This window comes from Hylobates moloch, unplaced genomic scaffold, assembly GCF_009828535.3.
Source record: "Hylobates moloch isolate HMO894 unplaced genomic scaffold, HMol_V3 SCAFFOLD_10, whole genome shotgun sequence".
Lineage (NCBI taxonomy): Eukaryota > Metazoa > Chordata > Mammalia > Primates > Hylobatidae > Hylobates > Hylobates moloch.
Window position 1 is genome coordinate 100065669 of NW_026652285.1, and position 22613 is coordinate 100088281.

Genomic DNA, 22613 nt, shown 5'->3' on the forward strand with positions numbered 1-22613 from the left:
GGGGAGTGATTGGGGGGTCCATTCCTGGGGCTCTGAACCAAGGCCTCATGGGAAAGGACATGTCCTTAGCCTCAGACTGACTCAGAAATACCCCTCTACCCTGATTGACTGTGCGCAGACCCTGACTGCACAAGAAAGACACCCCTGATTAACCACATAGGCTCCCAAATCCCTGATTGGCCAACAGATTCCCCAGGCCCTGATTGGCTGGAGGATACATCCTCCTCAAGGCCCTGATTGGCTGGGAGACACTCCAGCGAGCCTTGATTGGCCACAAGATGGTCCCTGGCCCAGCGGCTGGGCGGAGGCTGCTTCTCCTCTGACCCTCCTGAGGTCCCACAGGCTGGGTGGCCTAGGTCCAGGAGGGGTGGGAGAAGGTGATGCCATACAGCTGGGCCCACGACGAGAAGACCCTTTTCTCAGTGATGAAGCGATGGTGGTTGCCCTTGCGACTGTGCTCATTCTGGATGTAGGTGACACATTCGTCCGGCCCCTTGGGCTCGTAGTAGTGGTAGGGCATGCGCTGAAGGCGGGGCCGCTGGCTGGGACAGAGCAGACGGGCGTCATCAGGGCAGGGTGGGCGCTGGCAGGGTCCTTGCCCTTTCAGCCCCTCGCTTACCATAGGACCTCAGTAGGAGAACTCCCCACGCCTCCTGGGGCCTCGGTTTCCCCATCCATAAAATGGGTGCAGGGTAGACTAGGTTTGTAACCACCAAACTTTTTTTTTTTTTTTTTTAAATCCAGTGGCACTTTTTCCTTTCCCCAAGAGGGCGGCAGTGTGGAGCAGTGGTGAGGGCTGTGGGCACTGGAGCCTGGCCCCTCTTCCTGCTGTTTGGAGGACCTCTGGCTACTCATAAAACATACTCCTCAATTTTTCTCATTTAATAAATGGGAAGAGTAACAGTTCTTATCCCGTAAGGTTGCGTGAGGAGTAAGTGAGAGACTACATGTGCCCATGCTTGGTACCTGGTCAGTATTCAGTAAAGTATAGCTGTCCCCTAGTGGGCTTTTCATATAATGCTACTACTGATAGTTATTATTAATAAATAAACTCTGGCTGAGCTTGGAGTGGAGGCCCCTGGGGAAGGAGAAGAAGCCTAGATCTCTGAAGAACAGTTTGAAAACAATGAAGCAGAGGCCCTCAAAGGCACCTTCAGCCAAGGTTTCCAGCCCCCAGAGCTCCATCCTGCCGCCAGTGCCTGGGTGTTGTCCTGGGAGGGCGCTGGCAAGGAGGGCTCACCTGCAGTAGTTGGGGGGGACCATGCCATAGACATGCACGTGGTCACACAACTCCACGGCGATCACCATGGTAAACCAGCCTGTGCTCAACCACGAATGAGACTTCTCCCTGGGGATGGAGAGGGGTCATAATGAGGGCGCATGCAGGGAGAGATGGGAGCAGGTGACCCAGGGTCACCCACCTGGAGTTACCTGGAACTCCTCCCATCCACTCATCGGGGCCCCACTCCCACTTTGGTTACCCCAAGTCCAGCCTCGCTGTGGGAGCATGGCATGTGGCAGAGGGCTGTCCAGGCAGAGGTGAGGGGTGTGGAGGGAGCTCCTTTGAGGGGAAGAACGGGAACAGGGCATGCTAGAAATGAACTGTCTCCTGGGGAGCTGGGTCACAGTTGGGCAGGCTGAGTGACTATGATCATAGAGCATGCTAAAAACAGTTGTGCCCATGCTAGAAGCAAACTCCTAAGGGGAGACTAATCAGATAAGTTCATGCTGGAGTGACTGCAGTTCAGAGCAAGGCCTGAAGGAGTAGCCCAGAACCAAGAGCTGTGCTCACACTACAGTGGCCACCAACCATGTGTGATTGAGATGGGCTGTACGTGTAAATACACACTGCGTTTTCTTAGTATGGAAAAGGGAAGGGAGGCCAGGTGTGGAGGCTCATACCTGTAATCCCAGGACTTCAAGACCAGCCTGGGGAACATAGTGAGACCTCATCTCTACAAAAAATTAAAACTTAGCCAGGTGCGGTGGCTCATGCCTGTAATCCAAGCACTTTGGGAGGCCGAGGTGGGTGGATCACCTGAGGTCAGGAATTCGAGACCAGCCTGGCCAACATGGCGAAACCCTGTCTCTACTAAAAATACAAAAATTAGCCAGGCATGGTGGCACATGCCTGTAGTCCCAGCTACATGGGAGACTGAGGCAGGAGAATTGCTTGAACCCAGGAGGTGGAGGTTGCAGTGAGCCGAGATCGCACCACTACACTCTAGCCTGGGCAACAGAGTGAGACTCCTTCTCAAAAAAAAAAAGAAAAAAAAATAGGCTGGGCGCCTGTAATCCCAGCACTTTGGGAGGCCAAGGCGGGTGGATCACAAGGTCAGGAGTTCGAGACCGGCCTGACCAACATGGTGAAACCCTGTCTCTACCAAAAATACAAAATTAGCAAGGCATGGTGGCGTGCGCCTGTAATCCCAGCTACTCAGGAGGCTGAGGCAGGAGAATTGCTTGAACCTGGGAGGCAGAGGTTGCAGTGAGCCGAGATCGCGCCATTGCACTCTAGCCTGGGCGACAGAGCAAGACTCTGTTTAAAAAAAAAAAAAAAATTTATATGTATATAAAATTAGCCAGGTGTGGTGGCACGTGCCTGTGGTCTTAGCTACCTGGGAGGCTGAGGTGGGAGGATTGCTTGAGCCTAGAAGGTTGAGGCTGCAGTGATCTGTGATCATGCCACTGCACTCCAGCCTGGGTGACAGAGTGAGACTTTATCTCAAAAACAAAAACAAAATCCTCTGGCAAAATTGACAAAGAAAAAGAGAGAGGACAGAAATCACCAATATCGGAATAAAAGAGAGAAAATCACCACCATAGACCCTATAGACATTAAAAGGATAATAAGAAAATTCCACAACCACATACAGACATTTGACAACTTAGACAGAATGAGCCAATTCCCTAAAACCCATAAATACCATAACTTACTCAAGATGAAATAGATAACCAGAATATCCTATAACTAATACAGAAATTGAGTTTACAGTTTAAAATCTTCTGAAGAAGAACTCTCCGGGCCAAGATACTGTCACTGGCAAATTCTACCAAACACTTAAAGAGAAATAAGCACAATTCTACACAGTCTCTTCCAGAAAATAGAAGAAGGAACATTTCCCAATTCATTTTCTGAGGCCAGCATGACCCTGATACCAAAACCAAGCAAAGACAGCACCAAAAAAACCTACAGACCAATACCTCTCATGAACACGAACACAAAAATCTCTGATGGATATGATTTGCTAATATTTTTGTATATATATAAATACATCCCTTGGCCAGGCGTAGTGGCTCCCGCCTGTAATCCCAGCATTTTGGGATGCCGAGGTAGGTGGATCACCTGAGGTCAGGAGTTCGAGACAAGCCTGGCCAACATAGTGAAATCCTGTCTCTACTAAAAAAATACAAAAATTAGCCAGGCATGGTGGCACGCACCTGCAGTCCCAGCTACTTGGGAGGCTGAGGCAGGAGAATCGCTTGAACCCAGGAGGCGGAGGTTACAGTGAGCTGAGATCGCACCACTGCACTCCAGCCTGGGCCACAGAATGAGACTTTGTCTCAAAAAAAAAAAAAAAAAAAATAAAAAAAAAAATAAATACATACATCCCAAAGAAGTGATGTTTATTCCAGAAGTGCAGAGCTGATTCAATATTCAAAACTCTTAGCCTGAGCAACACAGCAAAACCCCGTCACTACTAAAAATACAAAAATTAGCCAGGCATGGTGTTGCATGCCTGTACTCCCAGCTACTAGGGAGGCTGACGTGGGAGGATCACTTGAGCCTGAGAGGTGGAGGCTGCAGTGAGCCATGATCATGCCACTGCATTCCAGCCTGGGCCTCAGAGGGAGATCCTGTCTCAAATAAAACAAAAATAAAAACAAAAGTCAATATAATCCACCATAGTAATAGTCTTAAGAAAAACCACATGATCATATAAATTGCTGCAGAAAAACATTTCATAAAATTCAATATTCTGTAATAATAAAAATTCTCAGCAAACTAGTAAGAGAAGGGAACTTCCTCAGCCTGATAAAGGGTAGCTACAAAAAACCTACAGCTAACATCACATTCAATGATGAAAGACTGAATACTGGCTCATGCCTGTAATCCCAGCACTTTGGGAGGCCAAGGCAGGTGGATCGCCTGAGGTCAGGAGTTTGAGACCAGCCTGGCCAACACGGTGAAACCCTGTCTCTACCAAAAATACATAAATTAGCTAGGCGTGGTGGCGCAAGCCTGTGGTCCCAGCTACTTGGGAGGCTGAGGCAGCAGAAGAATCACTTGAACCCAGAAGGTGGAGGTGCAGTGAGCCAAGATCATGCCACTGCACTCCAGCCTGGGCGATAGAGCAAGACTCCGCCTCAAAAAAAAAAAAAAAAAATCTCCTAGAACCAATATGTGAGTTTAGCAAGGTTACAGGATACCGGATCAACATATAAAAATCAATTTCTCTTTTTTTTCTTTTTTTTTTTTTTTTTTCTTGAGATGGAGTCTCGCCTTGTTGCCCAGGCTGGAGTGCAATGGCAGGATGTCAGCTCACTGAAACCTCCACCTCCTGGGTTCAAGCAATTCTCTTGCCTCATCCTCCCGAGTAGCCGGGATTATAGGCACGCACCACCACGCCCAGCTAATTTTTTGTATCTTTACTAGAGACGGGGTTTCACTATGTTGGCCAGGCTGGTCTCAAACTCCTGACCTCGTGATCCGTCCACTTCGGCCTCCCATAGTACTGGGATTACAGGCATGAGCTACCGTGCCCAGCCACAAAAATCAATTTCTATATGCCATTTCTATATATCAGCAATTAACAATTGCAAACAAAAAAATATTAATACCATTTATAAAATAGCTCCAAAATTTTTAAAATATGTAGGTATAAATCTAACAAAATATGTACAGGAGCTATATGTTGAACATATTGGGTTAAAAATATACTAAAGTTGCTTTTACTACTTTTTTTCTTAAAGAGATGTAAGATGTTGTCTCATTCTGTCACCCAGGCTGGAGTGCAGTGGCACCATCATGGCTCACTGCAGCCTCGACCTCCCGGGCTCAAGTGATCCTCCTGCCTCAGCCTCCTGAGTAGCTAGGGCTACAGGTACAAGCCACCGCACACAGCTATTCACTAATTTTAAAATGTGATTACTATGAAAATAAATTACATATGTGGCTCACATCGATTTCTATTGGGCAGCACTGGCCTGGCTTTCCTAGGGAGATTAGTCACAGCAGGGCATGCTGGGAGTGAGGCATCCCTGGAGCAGAGCATGCCAGGAGCAACTGTGTGCTTAAGGCAAGACATGCTGGGAACAGTCAAGACTTTACATTGGGTACACTATGGGGAGCTTCTCTCAGAAAGATGCTAGGAGTGACTGTGCAACCTCAGAGCAGAGCATGCTGGGTGGGAGCCCTTGTGCCCTCAGAGCAAGGTATGCCAGGAGAAAGCCCTCTTGGACAAACCAGGCCATGCAGAGCATGCTGGAAGGGACCCATGTGAACAGCTGGACATGAAGACAACTCTCCTAGGAGGCCCAACCAGAGGATGGCAGGACTTGACTACCCCTCAGAGCAGTGCATGCTGAGAGCAACAGGCCCTCTGGACGGGGCATGCTGAGAAGGAGCACAGGGCTGGCCAGAGGGGGGCAGGCGGGAGGCTGGTACCTGTCCTTGCCCGTCTCACCCCGGAAGAGGTCGTCAAATTGCCGCATGCGGCCGGGAGAGACGGCATATGCTTCCATGTTGGGGAACGCCAGGCCCGCCCGCTGGATCACACGTACGAGGCTGCCCTGGGGCTTCTGCATCTTGCTCGGGGGCCCCCAGAAGATGAACACGGTTTCAGGGGTCCGGTTGACGAACTCCTGGGGCCTCCTCAGCACGCGGAACACACTGGAATGGGCCACGACGCGGTAGGTGGTCTTGTTGCCCACATCAGCTGAGTAGCCAGTGGTGGGTGCATCATTCATGCGGATTGTACACTCAGCCCGCTCGATCTCAGGGCCCAGCTTGGTGCCCAGCAGGTGGCTGGAGCTGCTGACAATCACACACTGGTGGCACCGAGAGGGCAGCGTCTGGGGGATAAGGAAAGTCAACATTATCATGGCCACTCTGTGCTGGTCCCTGTGCTCCATACATCCAGGCCTCCAGGACCCAGAAATTATTATGCCCATTTTAAAGACAGGGAAACTGAGCCCATTCATTCAACATTCAACACACATTGATAGCAAGCTGGTTAATGGCCAAGTCCTGGGGCAGAGCAAGGAGCAAAACAGACCGGGCTTCTGCCTTCAAGAAACAGGTGGGAAGACAGATAAGAATGCACATAATACATGCCAGGAAAAAAAAAGAAAATAGTGGCAAATGGCTAGGCATGGTAGCTTATGCCTGTAATCCCAGCACTTTGGGAGGCCGAGGCAGGCGGATCACCTGAGGTCAGAAGTTCGAGACCAGCCTGGCCAATATGGTGAAATCCCATCTCTACCAAAAAATACAAAAATTAGCCGGGCGTGGTGGCTCGTGCCTGTAATCACAGCTACTCGGAAGACTGAGGCACAAGAATTGCTTGAATCTGGAGGCAGAGGTTGCAGTGAACCTAGATCGTGCCACTGCATTCAAGCCTAGGTGACAGAGCAAGACTCTGTCGAAAGAAAGAAAGGTAAGAAGAAAAAAGAAAAGAAACAAGGAAAGGAAAGAAGAAAGAAAAGAAAAAGGAAAGGAAAGGGGAAAAAGGAAAGGAAAGGAGAGGAGAGGGAGAAGGGGGGAGGGGGAGAAGAGAGGGGGAGGGGACAGAGAGGAGGGGAGAGGGAGGGGAGGGGAAGGGAGGGGAAACAGGGGCAAGTGACCAAAGAGCAACTGCAGCCAGGGCACTTTAGGAGCAGTGGCCTGGAAGTCCAGGTGCAGTGGCTCACGTCTGTAATCCCAGCACTTTGGGAGGCTGAGGTGGGCGGGTCACCTGAGCTCTGGAGTTCGAGACCAGCCTGACCAACATGGAGAAACCCCGTCTCTATGAAAAATACAAAATTAGCAAGGTGTGGTGGCGCATGCCTGTAATCCCAGTTACTCGGGAGGCTGAAGCAGGAGAATCGCTTGAACCCGGGAGGCAGAGGTTGTGGTAAGCCGAGATCACGCCATTGCACTCCAGCCTGGGCAGCAAGAGCGAAACTCCGTCTCAAAAAAAAAAAAAAAAAAGAATCTAATTTGTGAGAGGAATCTAACATAACTGACTCCATCCTGTTTCTGACCTCACAATCTAACCACCCTTGCTCATTCCTGTACATAGGCTAAGCTAACTATGAGAGGAATTTACTTTATAGTTTCACTCTGAAGCAAAGATGATAACAGCCCCTTCCCAAAACTGAACTCCACCTTGTTTGGGGACTAAAACTGCCTTTGTAAAGTTAATAAAAGGCCACAAGGTAACAACTGAGACAGAGGCCTGGACTCTGCTAGGATACAGGTGTAGTAAAATCATTTCTTTTACTTATTTTCCTTTTCCTTTGTCCTCCTCTTCCTGGATGAATGATTGCCTGCATATGGTCAGTTCGATAGAAGGTGGTCACTAATAATTGATTATCTCACCCCCCGCACACCTTTCTGTCAAGCTGTAGGCATAAACTATAACCAGTCATTATCTCTTAGCTTGCTTTTCTGCTAAGATGTAGCTATAGTTGAATTATAACCAGTCATTGTTTCTTAGTTTGCTTTTTAAAATATAGGTAACATCATCATTGTATTTAACATAGATAACATCGTTATTGTAAAACCTGAGTGTTTGAGATATTTTTCAGACCTTGCAATCTGGTAGATCAACGGATGCCAACCAGACCAGTGACCCATGACCCCCACCCAGGAACTGACTTGGCAGGTGAAGACAGTTTCAACACCCCTATGATTTCATCCCCAACCATTCTCTAGTCCTCCTGCCTGCCAAACTGTCCTTTAAAAACCCTGGCTTCCAAATTCCGGGGGAGGCAGATTTGAGAAATATCCCTCGTCTCCTCATTTGGCTGGCCCTGCGATTGTTAAACTCTTTCTTTGCTGTAACACCCGCAGTCTCAGTATATTGGCTTTTTCTGGGCAGCAGGCAAGAAGAAGCTGTCGGGCTGTAACAGAGATGCCTCTCTGAGCTGAGATGTGAAGGATGAAGAAGGACCACCTAGGGAAACATATTCAAGGCAGGAGAAACAGCCAGCACAAAGGCTCCAATGTGGAAATAAAGGTGGTACGTTGAAAACCAAAAGAAGGCCATTCAGTTGGGGCAGAGTCAACAAGTGGGAGAACAGAAGGTCACAAAGCCTATGTGACCACAGATCCCCAGCTCTCCAAAGAGGACATCTTCCAAAAAGCACCCATGACATTTCCACAGCACCCAGAAACAAGAACCACCTTGTTATTAAGGAAGGTATGAAAGCCACTCTGGGCTTGTTTCTCCATGGCTGAAATGAATGGGTTGGAACCACATGCTCTCTGGGGTCTATTTTTTGCCCATGGAATTCCCATTCACCCTTTAAGGCTAAGCTCAAATGCCACCTCCCCCAAGGCAGCCTTCCCTGGGCCCTTACTCCAAGATCCAGCAACACATCCCACGTACCTCGACTGGCGCTCCCACTTTTCTGAGTGCTAGTTTTTCTGGCTTCCCCTGTGATGCTGGAAGCACTGCAAGCCAGGCTCTGTCTCTCCTTTCCACATCACCCACACTCAAGCTGTCCCATTTTTATTCCACTTTCAAGGGTTCTTAGGGTACAGAAAGACTCACTCAGCTGTTAACCTGTCTCCAGACACCTGCTAATGTGCCCTTTCCTAGTGCGGGTGTGTCCAGAGCCCGGGCTCTACACTCTGCATGCAAAGGCCCTGAAGAAAATATAGGAGGGTCAGTGAGGAAGGAGAAAGAGGTACTACAGGGTGAACCCCAGAAATACGACCTGAATTTCATGGCTACCCAAGGCCAACAGAAGTCCCCAGGAATGACTTTGGCCTCTCTGTGCAGCTGCATCTTAGCAGGCGGTAGGAAAATACCATCTTCTTCCTTCCCTCACTGTGTGGCCTCAGACACGTGACTTCACCTCTCTGAGCCTTGGTTACTCCGTCTCACCAAGGAAGATAATAATGCTGCCCTCACAGGGCTTGTCTGAGGATTACTGGTGATCAAAGTGCCTGGCACACACAGGCACTTGATAAAGGGCAGCCGGTATTATTACTGCTTTTGTGTAGTCAAATGTCCCAGTGTTCTGCTCCCAAGCCTGTGTGGGCTCCCCAGCAGAGACAGAGAGCAGTGAAAACAGAAACACATTTTCAAAAGGATTCCGATTCAGGAGATGGTAGGATATTAGCAATAAGCGTGGGGACTTGGAGAGAACTGAGGCCCAGACAGGGGCAGTGCACTTATCCAAGGTCACACAGCAAGCAGGGAGCTAAAATCACCAGAGGCAGGGCCTTGACTCCCAGGGTCCACCTTTCCTTTAGGAAAGAAGAGGTAGAAGGAGTGGTGATGCTGGGCAGTGGGGAGGAGCTCCCAGGGAGCTCCCCAAAGCAGCAGCGCTACCTTGTTGCCGAGAATGGGGACATAGCCGTCGGTGATGCTCCACTTCTTGAGGTTGACAGGTCGGCGGCTACGGCCCCGCAGGGAGCCGTAATGGAAGACCTCATTGGCACTGTTGGAGCTGTAGAGGATGAGGATGGTGATGAGGGCAAAGAGGATCACGAACACTGCTGACCGCTGCTCCTGGAGAGAGGAGAGGTCAGTGAGGGCCCAGCTGCCGGGCAGGCTCAGCGCCCCACCTCCTTGCCACCTACCATGCCTGGTTAACTCCTGCTTTTTGTTGCAGACCAGTTCAGGCACTACTTCCTCCAGGAAGGCCTCCTTCAGCCGCCTCAGTCCCCCCATCACAACACTGATCATACTGCATTCAAACTCCCATCCCTCCAATTAGACCGTGAGCTCTGGAACTAGGTCAGCCTTGCTCCCCACTGTATCCTAGATCCCAGGACAGGGCCTGGAACATGGAAGGTTCTCCGGGAGGGTTTGCTGGACTGGTTGGAATATGTCAGGATTCCCTACAGCTGTTGCTAAGAGGATGTCTAGAGACAGGTGGGACATCTTGAGTGAGGGGGTCTAGGTCTTCCCCCAACAGTAACTCTCCAGTGTATTGCCTCTAGCTCCAAATGTATCCTTTTTGTCTGCTCTGTGGAAATGGATCTGGGCCCTTTAAATATTTTCCCTTGTCAGCTGCATATTAAACTTTGTGAGTAGAGGGCGCTGGACAGACACTGCAGGAGGAAAAGCATTTGCTTCTTGGTTCTGGTAGGCTTGCTAGGGAGGCTCATTCAGTGCACACGGCCTCTCCAGTAAGGGCATCTTACCCACTGCCCAGAGGCCAGCAGGGCCAGCAAGTCAGGCATATTGCCTCTGGCTCCTGCTGTGATCACAGCTTCTCCAAAGTCCAGCTCCTACAGTGCACTCAACCACCTGCAGCACCCGGAGGCTGGCGGCTTCCCCTCCCCAGGCCAGTTCTGTACTGGAGCCATCCAGTGGGCCATAGCTGGGCCTTCTTCAGCAAGGCCTGGATCTCAGCCTTTATGGGGGCAGGGGTGCTCCTTATATTAATATCTGCTATTCCTGTATTCCTCAGAATTCCAATCCCTTGTTACTCTAGTGTCCTATTATAGTCAATAATTTTTTGCATTAAACTTTTCCTGTTTAATCACTGTGTAGTTTCTTTCTCCTGATTAAACTCAAATTAATACAACCACCCCATCCCATTTCCAAACCTCAGGCTCCACCAAGGCTGCAGTGGATCCTAGGGAAGGGGCATGCAGGGCCAGTCATGTAGTAAGTGTTTGGGAAAGCATGAATGAATGAAAGAACGATGGGGAATCCTGACATTCTCAGGGTCATGCTCGGGCTGTATCACCTTTGACTCTGATCAGTGCACCCTCGCCCCATTTCCTGCTCACCTCCACCTGCCCACCCCTCTCTCCTGCACAGCACTCCACAGTCACCTCAGCTAGTCCTTGACCATCACAGACAGACTGTCAGGCCTGGAAAGGCAGAGCTGACCCTGGGCCCGGGAACAGGCAGGAGCTTGCCCTAAGCCACTCAGAAGATCAGTGGCCAAAGCAGGGCTTAAACCTGGGCCTCCCAGGCATGGGCGGCTTCTTGAGGGAAAGAAGAGACTCGTGGTGGCTGGGGTCTGAGACAGGTCCAAAGGAACCCATTCCATGGAGGGAAGTGAGAGGCTCAATGGGGTTAAGAAATGAAGGGAGACTTACTTTGTTGCTACTCATTTCTCTCCGGCGTCTGCTGAGGGGTAGGTATCGGCGTCCTGCAGGTGGCCCTGGGGGCAGGGATGTGGGTTCACACCTGCAAGCCACCAGAAAGGGTTATTATGGCTTTGGTGTCCTCCTCTGGGTCCAGCAAGCCAAAGGCTACACCTTCTCTGCCCCGCACTAGTTCTTCTATGCACCCAGAACTTTAAGGCTCAGGACTATAACCCTTTTGCAGACGGAGACACTGAGGGCCAGAAAGGCCAGGAATCTGCCTGAGGTCACACAGCCTGATGGCAGCAGAGCCCTGCCCATTCTCCTCCCTAAGCAGGGGCCTTCCCACACCAAGGCAGCTGGCAGGGCCAAAGCTGGCTCCCCTGCTGGAGGACCTGACCTCCACGCAGTAGGAACCCCATTCACACCCTGCTCTAAACCCTGCCTTGGGTCCCTGTGGTGTCAGAATAAAACAACACCGCTTGTAGGCCCCCAAACTCCTCTGCTCTGGCTCCCTCTCAGGTTGGCCTGGAACGCCCTCCCTTCTATGGCCTCCTGACTCCCACTCATCCTCCAAGCCTGGCATGGACCAGGAACTCCCCTAGGTCCTCCCGTCCCCCCAGGCTAAGAGCTGCCTGCGGGCTACAGCCCACCCAGGTCCTCACTCAGTTTCCCCGTGCCTCCACAGCCACGGAGATTCAGGAATATCGCTGAATGAACTAATGCATTAACAAGTAGGATCTCTCGGGGGCTAAGGGCACAGATTCAAGTCTGAGAGGCTCGGTTCTAGTCCAGGCTCGGCAGTCTCTGCCAGGACTGACTCCTCATCTGTCAAATGGCTGTAATCACAGTCTCAGGAGGTGGCTGGTGGGGGCCTCTGGAAGACCCGGCAGTGAGGAGGCCGGCCCAGCTCTGCTCCGCACACCCCAATCGCTTCCTCTCCCACCACCAAAACCCAGCTCCTTTCCAGAGTTCCCCACCTGTGAAAGCGAAAATGTACTGTGTCCAGCCTACCTCCAGCAGACAGGCCAGGGGGCAGGGCGGGCAGGAGTACAGAGGGAAGAAACTGGGGCTTAGGGGGCCCTCCTCAGCTCCGTCCCCTCCTCCAGGGGCCTCTCAGTTCCTGTCATTATCTGAGCCCTTTGACCTAGCCGCTGTTTACTCCTACACGGCCACCAGGAAGAGCCAGAGAACCTTGGGCCAGAGGAGGCTTGGCACACACACCTCGCTCCTGATTGGTTAGATCATGGCCCCGCCCCCCCCAACCCGCCCCGTCCCCGTGGGAGCCCCACTCATCCCGAGCTCAGCTTCGGGTTTCTCCAGCGGCGGCCCCTCACAGCCAGTCTGGGAAGGCCGGACTCCCATCTAGTCCAGGCCCTGCGGTACAGAGCAGAAAACGGGGCCTCATCAGAAGCAAGGAGCGGCTTGTTCTTGCCCTCACAGACCATTAGAGCAAAAGACAGGAGTCCAGAATCCTGGGGTGGCCCCATCGGCCCTGAGACCTTAGCATTCAAGGCACCCAGGGGTCCAGCCGCCTCTATCTTACTACGCGTGGCCACTCTTTCCTGCGGATGCCCCCTGCCCGCCCCCCACTTTCCCACCTTTGCCCGAGCTGTGCCCTCAGCCAGGACCACCATCCCCCTGGTCCGCCCCGTCACAATCCTGCTCTGAGAAGGCCATAGTCAGTACAGCATGTCAGCTGCCAGTGCGAATCCCGGTTTCACCACTTACTGGCTGGGGGGCCTCGAGCAAGCCATGTGACCTCTCTGAGCCTCAGTTTCCTCATCTGTGAAATGGGAACAATAAGAGTCGGTAACTCAAGGGGTTGTTGGAAGGATTCAAGCAGATGTGGCAAGGGACACGCGGGGCTTGAAAGTGCTCCCACATTGGCCGGGCGCGGTGGCTCACGCCTGTAATCCCAGCACTTTGGGAGGCCGAGGTGGGCAGATCACGAGGTGAAGAGATCGAGACCATCCTGGCCAACATAGTGAAACCCCGTCTCTCCCAAAAATACAAAAATTAGCTGGGCGTGGTGGCGTGCGCCTGTAGTCCCAGATACTCCGGAGGCTGAGGCAGGAGAATCGCTTGAACCCGGGAGGCGGAGGTTGCAGTGAACCGAGATGGTACCACTGCACTCCAGCCTGGCGACAGAGCGAGACTCCATTCAAAAACAAAAACAAAAATAAATAAATAAAATAAAATAAAGAAGGAAAAGAAAGTGCTCCCACAATGCCAACAGCTGTCAGTCTTGTGATTAATCACTGTTCAAGGCCCGCCTCTCCAGTGTGTCAGTGAAACACTCCTCCCCTGACCCCAGTGCGGCGACTTTCCCGGAATCTCAAGGAATGTGTGGGAATACGTTCTAAGCATCACCCACGCACTGAATCCTGGCAATGCATGGTAGGAGCTCTTGTTGCCCATTTCACAGATAAGGAGACTGAGGTTCAGAGAGGCAAAGCGCCTTGCGGGGCCGCCCAGAGCCGGCTTGAGAGCCTTGTTTACAGGCTCGTTTACAGGGAGCAGCCCAGGGCTGAGGCTGACTTCGTCTCCCTGGAGGATCCCTCTCGGCTGGAACGGGTCAGAGGCCACGGAGTGTGTGCCCAGGACGTGGTTCGGCACCAGCACCGGGGCGGGGGTCTGGGGGTGCCGGCCTGTTGGGGAGCGGCTTGTTCAGGCTGGGGAGGCGGCAGCCCCGAGCGCTGGGCCAGGAGCATGGACTCAGCCCAAGGCTGGACGTGCAGGCGAGCTGAGCAGGAGCCGAGGGTGGGGGCCACACCCTGCCCTCTGTTTGGGGGCTTTCCTTCTTCCAGCCCCGGGAGTCCTCCCGCAGATCGGGACGCCCCCACGAGCCCGCGTGGGAGGAGGGCTCCAGGGAGAAGGGGGAGGGGGGCTCCTAAATCCGAAACGATGCGGGACGCTGAGCCCGTGCGTCCACCTGGTGGGGGGCTCACCCAGCGCGCGCCTCGCGTCAACCCCCTCCCCAACTCTTGCACTCCGGGGGTCCGGAGCCCTAACCCCAGCTGGGAAGAAAAGAGAGGCAGGACCGCTGATGGGGTAGTCGGCGGCAAGAGGCCCAGCGGACCCCGCGACAGCCCCTGGGCGCGAGGACCGGAACCTCGGGGCGCGGCTACCAAGGGGGAAGGGGTCTAGGGGTGCCACCGGAGGACCCGCATCCATCCCCATCCCCGGCGACTAGCAATCTCCTCTCCCGGCGCCCCCGCCCCCGCCCCCGCGGCCCGCTCCCGCGCGGCGCCTGCTCACCTCCTGCGGGGAGCGCCCGGCCCCCCGCGGCCCCCGAGCCCCCTCACATGGCGCCGGGAGCCGAGCGCCGGGGTCCGCGCTCCTCAGGCCGCCCAGGCCTCGCCGCACCCGCGGCCCGCCGGGTCCTAGCGCCGCCGGCACGACCCGGCCCGGGCCTGGGAGGTGGGCGGAGCCTCGGGTGGCTCCGCCCACGGGCGGTGCGGGCGGGGAAGGGAAAGGGGAAGCGGACCCGGGTGCCGCCGCCGCGTGAGCGCCTCGGTCACCCCACTGGGCAGCCCGGGGTGACCGCCAAAATACAACAGCCTTTCGGCCCCCTGCAGTGTGGACCAGGCCCACTTCTAGCTCTCTTTATTGCCACCATGACCCTGGATGGGGAAACTGAGTTCCGGAGCACGCTGTGCTTGGACTCAGTGGAGTTTCTCCCTGGGTTCCCCACAGAGGGCCTCCAGCTCCCTGCCTTGCACCCTGTAGTCACCTGGGCAAACTCAGGGTTCACCCTCAGATTCAAGTTCCGCTCTGCCATTCGCCAGCTGCGCAGCCCTAGCGCATAACTTCCCTTCTCCCTGCCTCTGGAAAATAGGGAGAAGGACAACTTCACAGAGCTGGGAAAACTTAAGATGTTCCTTCTTGTAATTACCAGGACATCCATGACATCACTCTACGTGATAGGGAAAAATAACTTAAGTAGCCATTGCTAGGGGACTGCTTAAGTTAAGGCACAGCCTGCCGAAGTGCACGAGGAGGCTGTTAAAATGAAGGATGCGGGCCAGGCGTGGTGGCTCACGCCTGTAATCTCAACACTTTGGGAGGTCGAGGCAGGTGCATCACCTGAGGTCAGGAGTTTGAGACCAGCCTGGCCAACATGGAGAAACCCTGTCTCTACTAAAGATACAAAATTAGCCTGGCGTGGTGGCGCATGCCTGTAATCCCAGCTACTCGGGAGGCTGAGGCAGGAGAATCGCTTGAACCTGGGAGGCAGAGGTTGCGGTGAGCCGAGATCACACCATTGCACCCCAGCCTGGGCAACAAGAGCGAAACAACGTCTCCAAAAAAAAAAAAAAAAAAAAAAAAGGATGCAGGTCAGTATGCCTTGGCAGGAAAGGATGGCCAGGATATTTACAGGATATTTACGTGAAGAAAGCAAGTTAAAGAACTGCCCAGCCAGGCCCAGTGGCTGTAATCCCAGCACTTTGGGAGGCTGAGGTGGGTGGATTACCTGAGGTCACGAGTTAGAGACCAGCCTGGCCCACATGGTGAAACCACCTCCCCCAAACCCCCCACCCCACCCCGCCTCCAGTCTCTACTAAAAATACACAAATTAGCAAGGCGTTGTGGCGGGCACGTGTAATCCCACCGACTTGGGAGGCTGAGGCAGGAGAATCGCTTGAACCCAGGAGGCAGAGATTGCAGTGAGCTGAGATCATGCCACTGCACTCCAGCCTCCAGCCTGGCCAACAAGGGCTAAACTCCCTGTCAAAAAAAAAAAAAAGAACTGTCTCGGAAACAAAGTTGTAAACATTTGCATTCCACAGCTGAGTAAACATGCCCTGGAGAAATTCTTGCAGATGTGCCCAAGGAGGTTCATAGCAGCATCGCTATGGGGAAAAACCCCAAATATCCATCAACAAGAGGATGGAATTGTTTTATACAATGGAAGGTTCACACTGTGGAATAATATGTAACAGGGTAAAATGAATGATCTACAATTACATGGATGAATCTTAGAGACACAAGGAGTGAAAAAGAGGTCTGGGAAGATAAGTAAAAACTACACAACAGGGGCCGGGCACGGTGGCTCACGCCTGTAATCCCAGCATTTTGGGAGGCCGAGGCAGGCGGATCACTTGAGGTCAGGAGTTCAGATCAGCCTGGCTAACATGGTGAAACCCTGTCTCTACTAAAAATACAAATAAATTAGCCGGGCGTGGTGGCACATGCCTACTTGGAGCATGCTACTTAATCCCAGCTACTTGGAAGGCTGAGGCAGGAGAATCGCTTGAACCCGGGAGGTGGGAGGCAGAGGTTGCAGTGAGCCGAGATCGTGCCACTGCACTCCAGCCTGGGCAACAGAGAGAGACTCCGTCTCAAAAAAATAAAATAAATTAAATTAAAATAAAAATAGGCCGGGTGCGGTGGCTCATGCCTGTAATCCCAGCACTTTGGGAGGCCAAGGCAGGCGGATCACCTGAGGTCAGGAGTTTGAGACCAGCCAGACCAACATGGTGAAGCCCCGTCTCTACTAAAAAAATACAAAATTAGCCAGGTGTGGTGGTGCATGCCTGTAGTCCTAGCTACCCCGAAGGTTGAGGCAGGAGAATCCCTGGAACCTAGGAGGTGGAGGTTGCAGTGACCGAGATCGCGCTACTGCACTCCAGCCTGGCGACAGAGCGAGGCTCCATCTCGAAAATAAATAAATAAATAAATAAATAAATAAAGCAAAAGTCAAGAACAATGGGGGAGGAATCAAAGAGGTATACAAGTTACAGTAACTGGTCTTTAAGTGGGGACTGAGTTCAAGAGGTTCATGATATTTTTATGCTTTATCACTTTCAAATATGACACCGTATCACAATATTTTAAAAGATGCAAAAAAAAAATAAGGAAATGACTTTTGCCTATCATAGTGATTAGTGTTTTTGGTTTTTTGTTTTTTATTGAGATAAAGTCTCGCTCTGTCACCCAGGCTGCAGTGCAATGGCTCAATCTCGGCTCACTGCAACCTCTGCCTCCTGGGTTCAAGCGATTCTCCTGCCTCAGCCTGCTGAGTAGCTGGGACTACAGGCGCAGGCCACCACGCCCAGCTAATTTTTTTGTATTTTTAGTAGAGATGGGGTTTTGCCAGGTTGGCCAAGCTGGTCTTGAACTCTTGACCTAGGTGATCCGCCTGCCTCAGTCTTCCAAAGTGCTGGGATTACAGGTGTGAGCCACTGTGACCGGCCAGTGTTTAGTGTTAATAGTGGTTATTTCTGGAATGATGGGATCTGGGGCTGCTTTTTTTTTTGGTTTAACTGTATTTTTCCAAAAATTTTAAGATAATGGCCACATTATTATTATTATTATTATTATTATTATTTTGAGACAGAGTTTCGCTCTTGTTGCCCAGGCTGGAGTGCAATGGCGCGATCTCGTCTCACTGCAACCTCTGCCTCCTGGGTTCAAGTGATTCTCCTGCTGCAGCCTCCTGAGTAGCTGGGACTACAGATGTGTGCCACCACACCCGGCTAATTTTGTATTTTTAGTAGAGACGAGGTTTCACCATGTTGGTCAGGCTGGTCTCAAACTCCTGACCTCAAATGATCCACCCACCTTGGCCTCCCAAAGTGCCAGGATTACAGGCATGAGTCACTGCACCCAGCCTACACAATATTTTTATATATTTAAAAATGTATTTTTTAATTTCTAAAAACAAACTGCAATATATAGCATAATTTTTTTGCTTGCTTTTTTTTTTTTGGAGATGGGGTCTCATTCTGTTGCCTAGGCTGGAGTGCAGTGGCACGATCTCGGCTCACTGCAAGCTCTGCCTCCCGGGTTCATGCCATTCTTCTGCCCTAGCCTCCCAAGTAGCTGGGACAACAGGTGCCCACCACCACACCTGGCTAATTTTTTGTATTTTTAGTAGAGATGGGGTTTCACTGTGTTAGCCAGGATGGTCTCCATCTCCTGAACTCGTGATCCGCCCCCCTCGTCCTCCCAAAGTGCTGGGATTACAGGCATGAGCCACCGTACCCAGCCTTTGCTTGCCTTTTAAAAATATATAACTATGCATAATATTTGTAAGTGCACACATAAAGTGTCTGGAGAGACCCATAAGGACTACCAGCAGTTGATTCCCTATTAAAGTGAAGGTGGGGCAGGACTGTTGGGTGCTACCTTCACTTTGCCCTTTATAAACTTCTAGGTTGTTTGCACTGTACTTATATGGGAAGTTAGTATCACTTTGTTTCCAATTAAAACAAAGTCAGCAGTCCCCCAGGGTCCAGACTTTAGGCCATAAAGGCACTGCCCACCAGGCAGGGAGGGGGTGGCCTGCAAGGGTGGATTGGAGGCTTCCTGTCCCTGGTGCCCACCTCCATCCGCTTCCTGAGCCTCAGACCAAGCTCCACCCATGGCCCTCCTAGGTCGCCGACCCCGCCCTACAAGCGACAGGATGGAAAACCACGGAGTGGGGGCAGGGCGGTCAGGCAGGAAGCCTGATGAACTTGACTTCTGAGGACTCAGAGCCTCTAGCCCAAGGCCACCCAGGGGGTTGGGGGCTGCACCAGGGAAGGAAACATCCTGTCCCCAGCCCTTCTCACTAACCCAGGCCAGTGACCCGAATCAAACACCCAGAAGTGAGAGGGTGCTTTGGCCCTGCTCCTGGACGGCGTCTGGACCTGGATCTGCCCGTCCGGCCTGCCATGTCTCTGGGTCCAGGCTCACTCCAGCAGGATTTGCTTCAGGGCTAGTTTCCCTTCTTGGGCCCCAAGAACGACAGCAACCATCTCAATAACAGTAATAACAAGGATGAGAAACAGAGCAGCTTACTCTGTGCCAGCCCTTTGCAAACACACCTCATTGAATCCTTATGGTGGCCTATGAGTTGGGCACTGCGGTTAACCCACTTTCCAGACGAAGAAACTGAGGCTCAGAGAACACGCAGGTGGCAGGGTTGTTTCCACTAGGCCTGTCTGTTTAATAACCACAGACATATTCTACACGGAAGCCTTGGGCCTGTGAGAGCCAGGCCAGGCCACACCAGGACGTTCCTGCATGGTGGCTGTGGCCAGTCCTCGTGGGCCTCCCACCCAGCCCTTCCCCCACAGTCTGGGAGAGCTGGCCTCTGCTTTGACCCTTCCTGCCTCCTACACGGGTAGGAGAGGCCCGTGTATCCCCGGCTTCCTGATCCTTAGCAAACTTCTTTGAGCTGTTAGGATTTTTCCCTTCCATGGTATTCTGGAAAGAGCTCTAAGAGATCCCCTCACCTGCCCCAGCTCCCAATTCAAAGAAATCAAGATCAACGGCCAGAGAGAGAATAGAACTTGCCCGACTCTGCAGCGGGTCCTGGGCAGAGCCAGGCTGCGAGCCAGGCCTGGGGACTCCGGCCTGTCTCCCTCTGGGCTTTTGTCTAGGGGAGGGGCTTCTGGAGAGGAGAGGCCTGTGAGAGTGGCGGGCAGGTGGGGGCCTGCACACAGGGGCTGCTCCACAGCCCAAGACCTGGACTCCCAGCCAGAGGGTCTGGAACGAGGAAGTACTGCCTCTTCCCCCACAGAGGCTGGAGAGGGCAGACAGGCCTAAATGAGTCTAGACGCTGGGGCCCACCAGTCCCCCAAAGCCAGGTGTTCCGGTTCTCACCATGGTGTGTGAGGTTTTTTGTTTCATTTTGTTCCTTACAAGGTGAAGGTGTGTGAACTGTGAGCGTGAGCTCTGGGCCTGGCTCCATGGCCCTTCTAAGGAAAAGGCCCCTTAGGACACCTCCGCGCTGTGAGGCTTTACCTGGCTTCCCCTCTGGGCTTGGAGGAAGTAGGGTAGGTCTTCAGCCAGTCTGCTGAGGGGCAAAGGAACCAGGGTATGAACAGGAAAACAGAGGCCCAAAGAGTGGCTGCAGAGTCAGGCGATCCCTGGGGCTGCGGGGAGGCTCCTGCCCTGGGCTCACCTCAAGGAAGCTGCAGGAACTGCTGTGGCAAAAGCGGAGAGTCTTCGGTTTCCTGGTCAAGGCAGCCTTCAGCAGACCACGAGCCAGCCACCAGACCTGTCAAGGATCATCTCCATCTGCCTGGAGGAAGTGACTGGCGCATCACTCCTGCCAGGTTACCACCCCCAGAAAGACACACGATTTGGGCCAACCCAGCAGTAAATACCCCACCCGAGGGCAGGGCCAGGTTAGAGGAGCCTCTGTGTCCTGGGCCCAAGGGCTGGGTCAGCCTTTTCCCAGGGGATAGAGAAGGAAGAGGAGGCAGCCTCCCAGGAGGGAGTGGAGTTCAAATCCCATCAGAACCAGCGGACCCTGGGCCTTGGACACCCAGGGTGAGGCAGGTAGTAGGGAGACAACTGATGGGGCAGGGGCTTCCTGCCATCTGTCACCACCAAGGAAGGGCAGGGCCAGCCGAGGGCAGATGAACCCCATGAAAAAATGCTGGCTCCACATGTCAAGTGCCTGTTATGTCCTAAGCCACGGGGACAGTCCACTGTCTGAATCCGTGTGGTGGGGACCATTTTAACCTTTTACAAATGACAAAACAGGCCCAGAGAGGGGCACTAACCTGCCAGGACCACAACAGCAGAAAGTGGGGCCAGAAAGAAGTCAGGCCTTGACTCCAGGGCCCTCCCTCTGAGCCCAGAAACCCCCTCCACCTCCACCTACCAGACTCCATCCCACCCTTACCTCTGCCTGACACCTGTTGAGAGCTCCTCGCTCTGTGCTGTGGCTCCGCTGTCAGCCTGCTCCTTGCTTCGCCAGCTCAGGGCTCTCCTCCCCCCTCCCATTCCTGCAGAAACTTCTGGGTACACCCGGCACTGGGCAGGAGGAGACCAGGCACAAAAGTGGTGCTGTGAACCAAGTGCCAGTTCTCAGCCCACTTTGTGAAAGCCAAGGGCGGGAGGGAGAGTGCGCCGGGTCACCCAGAGCCCCCGGGACTACTGGCTACATAATTCCTGGGATCCAGTGCAAAATGAAAATGCAAGTCCTCTTGCAAAAAAACAAACAAACAAAAAAACCCTAAGAATTTAAAGTTGGCAACAGCAGAGCATTAGCATAGGGCTCTGATCCCTGGAGCTGGCAGCTAGAACCCCAGGGCTGCATCCCAGCTGACAGCCCGAGGCCCTGGCCCAGTCCTCTGAGTCTTCCAGTCCCCAGATGAAGTAGTGATGCCTGGGAGGGGTGATGCTTGTGGGTTCTCTCCAGCCCAGGGGTGCAGGGCTGAGGTCCTTGGGCTCAGCTCTCAGACCTGGTATTGCATCCTGGCCCAGGCGCTCCACAGTTGTCCGGCTTCAGCTGAGTGGCCTCAGCTCATCAGTAAAACTGGCTAGCACCAGCCCTCCTCTGAGGATGGCAAGGTTCCACTGGTGGGTCTTTTTTTCTCACTTTACAGGTGAGGAAAGTAAGGCCGGAGCCAGGCTAGACTCCCTCACAGCAGCCACCCAGGGCTGCCCTCTGCCTTCCTGTTTTGCAGGGAAACCAAACCCACTTTCTTTCTTTTTTTTTGAGATAGAGTCTCACTCTGTCGCCCAGGCTGGAGTGCAGTGGCACGATCTCAGCTCACAGCAACCTCCACCTCCTGGGTTCAAGTGATTCTCCTGCCTCAGCCTACCGAGTAGCTGGGACTATAGGCACCCACCGCCACATCCTGCTAATTTTTTGTATTTTTAGTAGAGACGGGATTTCACCATGTTGGCCACACTGGTGTTGAACTTCTGACCTCAAGTGATCTGCCCACCTCGGCCTCCCAAAGTGCTGGGATTACAGGCGTGAGCCACCGCACCTGGCCCACTTTTTTTTGGAGAGACTGGTTTTGTCATGTTGCCCAGGCTGGTCTCAAATTCCTGGTCTCAAGCAACACTCCCGCCTTAGCACCCACTGTGCCAGGCCCAACCCCAGATTTAATGGCTAATTTAACTTGCCATTTGACCCAGGACCAGGGAAGCAATATGGGTGGAGGAATTTCCCTCCCACTCAGAGTCGCTTCCTCCTAGCCCTGGCTCTTCTCTCACTGGGTACAGAACAGGGTTCCCAAAGAAGCCTCTGACTTGGGGTCAGTTTCCTGGGCCAGAGCAGTGAAGGGACCAGCCCCCCGGAGGAGCCCTGACCTGCTGGGGAAGGGGCCGGGCTGGGGCCACCAGCAGGAGGTTGTTGGGGAAGAAACTGAAGCCCAGCCAATGTGGGCCCAGGTAGGGGCCTCAGGGATTCCAGTCAACAGCTTCTGAGGCAACCGGGCTCGGTGGATCACGGCTGGAATTCCAGCACTTTGGGAGGCTGAGGCGGGTGGATCGCCTGAGGTCAGGAGTTCGAGACCAGCCTGGCCAACATGATGAAACCCCGTCTCTACTAAAAATACAAAAAATTAGCTGGGCGTGGTGGCATGCGCCTGTAATACCAGCTACTTGGGAAGCTGAG

General features: G+C 53.0%; 1 protein-coding gene across 12 annotated transcripts; it reads right to left on the minus strand.

Moving 5' to 3' along the window:
• Positions 1-196: 196 nt before the first annotated feature.
• On the minus strand, positions 197-21713 carry ST6GALNAC6 (ST6 N-acetylgalactosaminide alpha-2,6-sialyltransferase 6). Of its 12 annotated transcripts, none has more exons than XM_032165211.2 (8): positions 20886-21713; positions 20157-20252; positions 12992-13046; positions 11273-11363; positions 9546-9725; positions 5669-6075; positions 1241-1348; positions 197-538 (listed from the first exon to the last, which is right to left on the minus strand). In XM_032165211.2, the coding sequence occupies exons 3-8, from the start codon at positions 13015-13017 to the stop codon at positions 226-228; spliced, it is 1125 nt and encodes a 374-aa protein (XP_032021102.1). In that variant the 5' UTR covers positions 13018-13046; positions 20157-20252; positions 20886-21713; the 3' UTR covers positions 197-225. The 12 variants fall into 12 exon arrangements, with proteins under 12 accessions (XP_032021102.1, XP_058301098.1, XP_058301097.1 ...); XM_058445115.1 differs by having other exon boundaries at positions 197-542; positions 20886-21707; XM_058445114.1 differs by lacking the exons at positions 20157-20252; positions 20886-21713 and adding exons at positions 12553-12637; positions 14522-14666.
• Positions 21714-22613: the final 900 nt, after the last annotated feature.

Coding starts and splice junctions, on each gene's coding strand:
- ST6GALNAC6 (XM_032165211.2), bottom strand. CDS start 13,017: ATGGCTTGCTCGAGGCCCCCCAGCCA. Junction 6,076..9,545: donor TCCCCATTCTCGGCAACAAG/GTAGCGCTGCTG, acceptor CTTATCCCCCAG/ACGCTGCCCTCTCGGTGCCA. Junction 1,349..5,668: donor GGTGAGACGGGCAAGGACAG/GTACCAGCCTCC, acceptor CTCCATCCCCAG/GGAGAAGTCTCATTCGTGGT.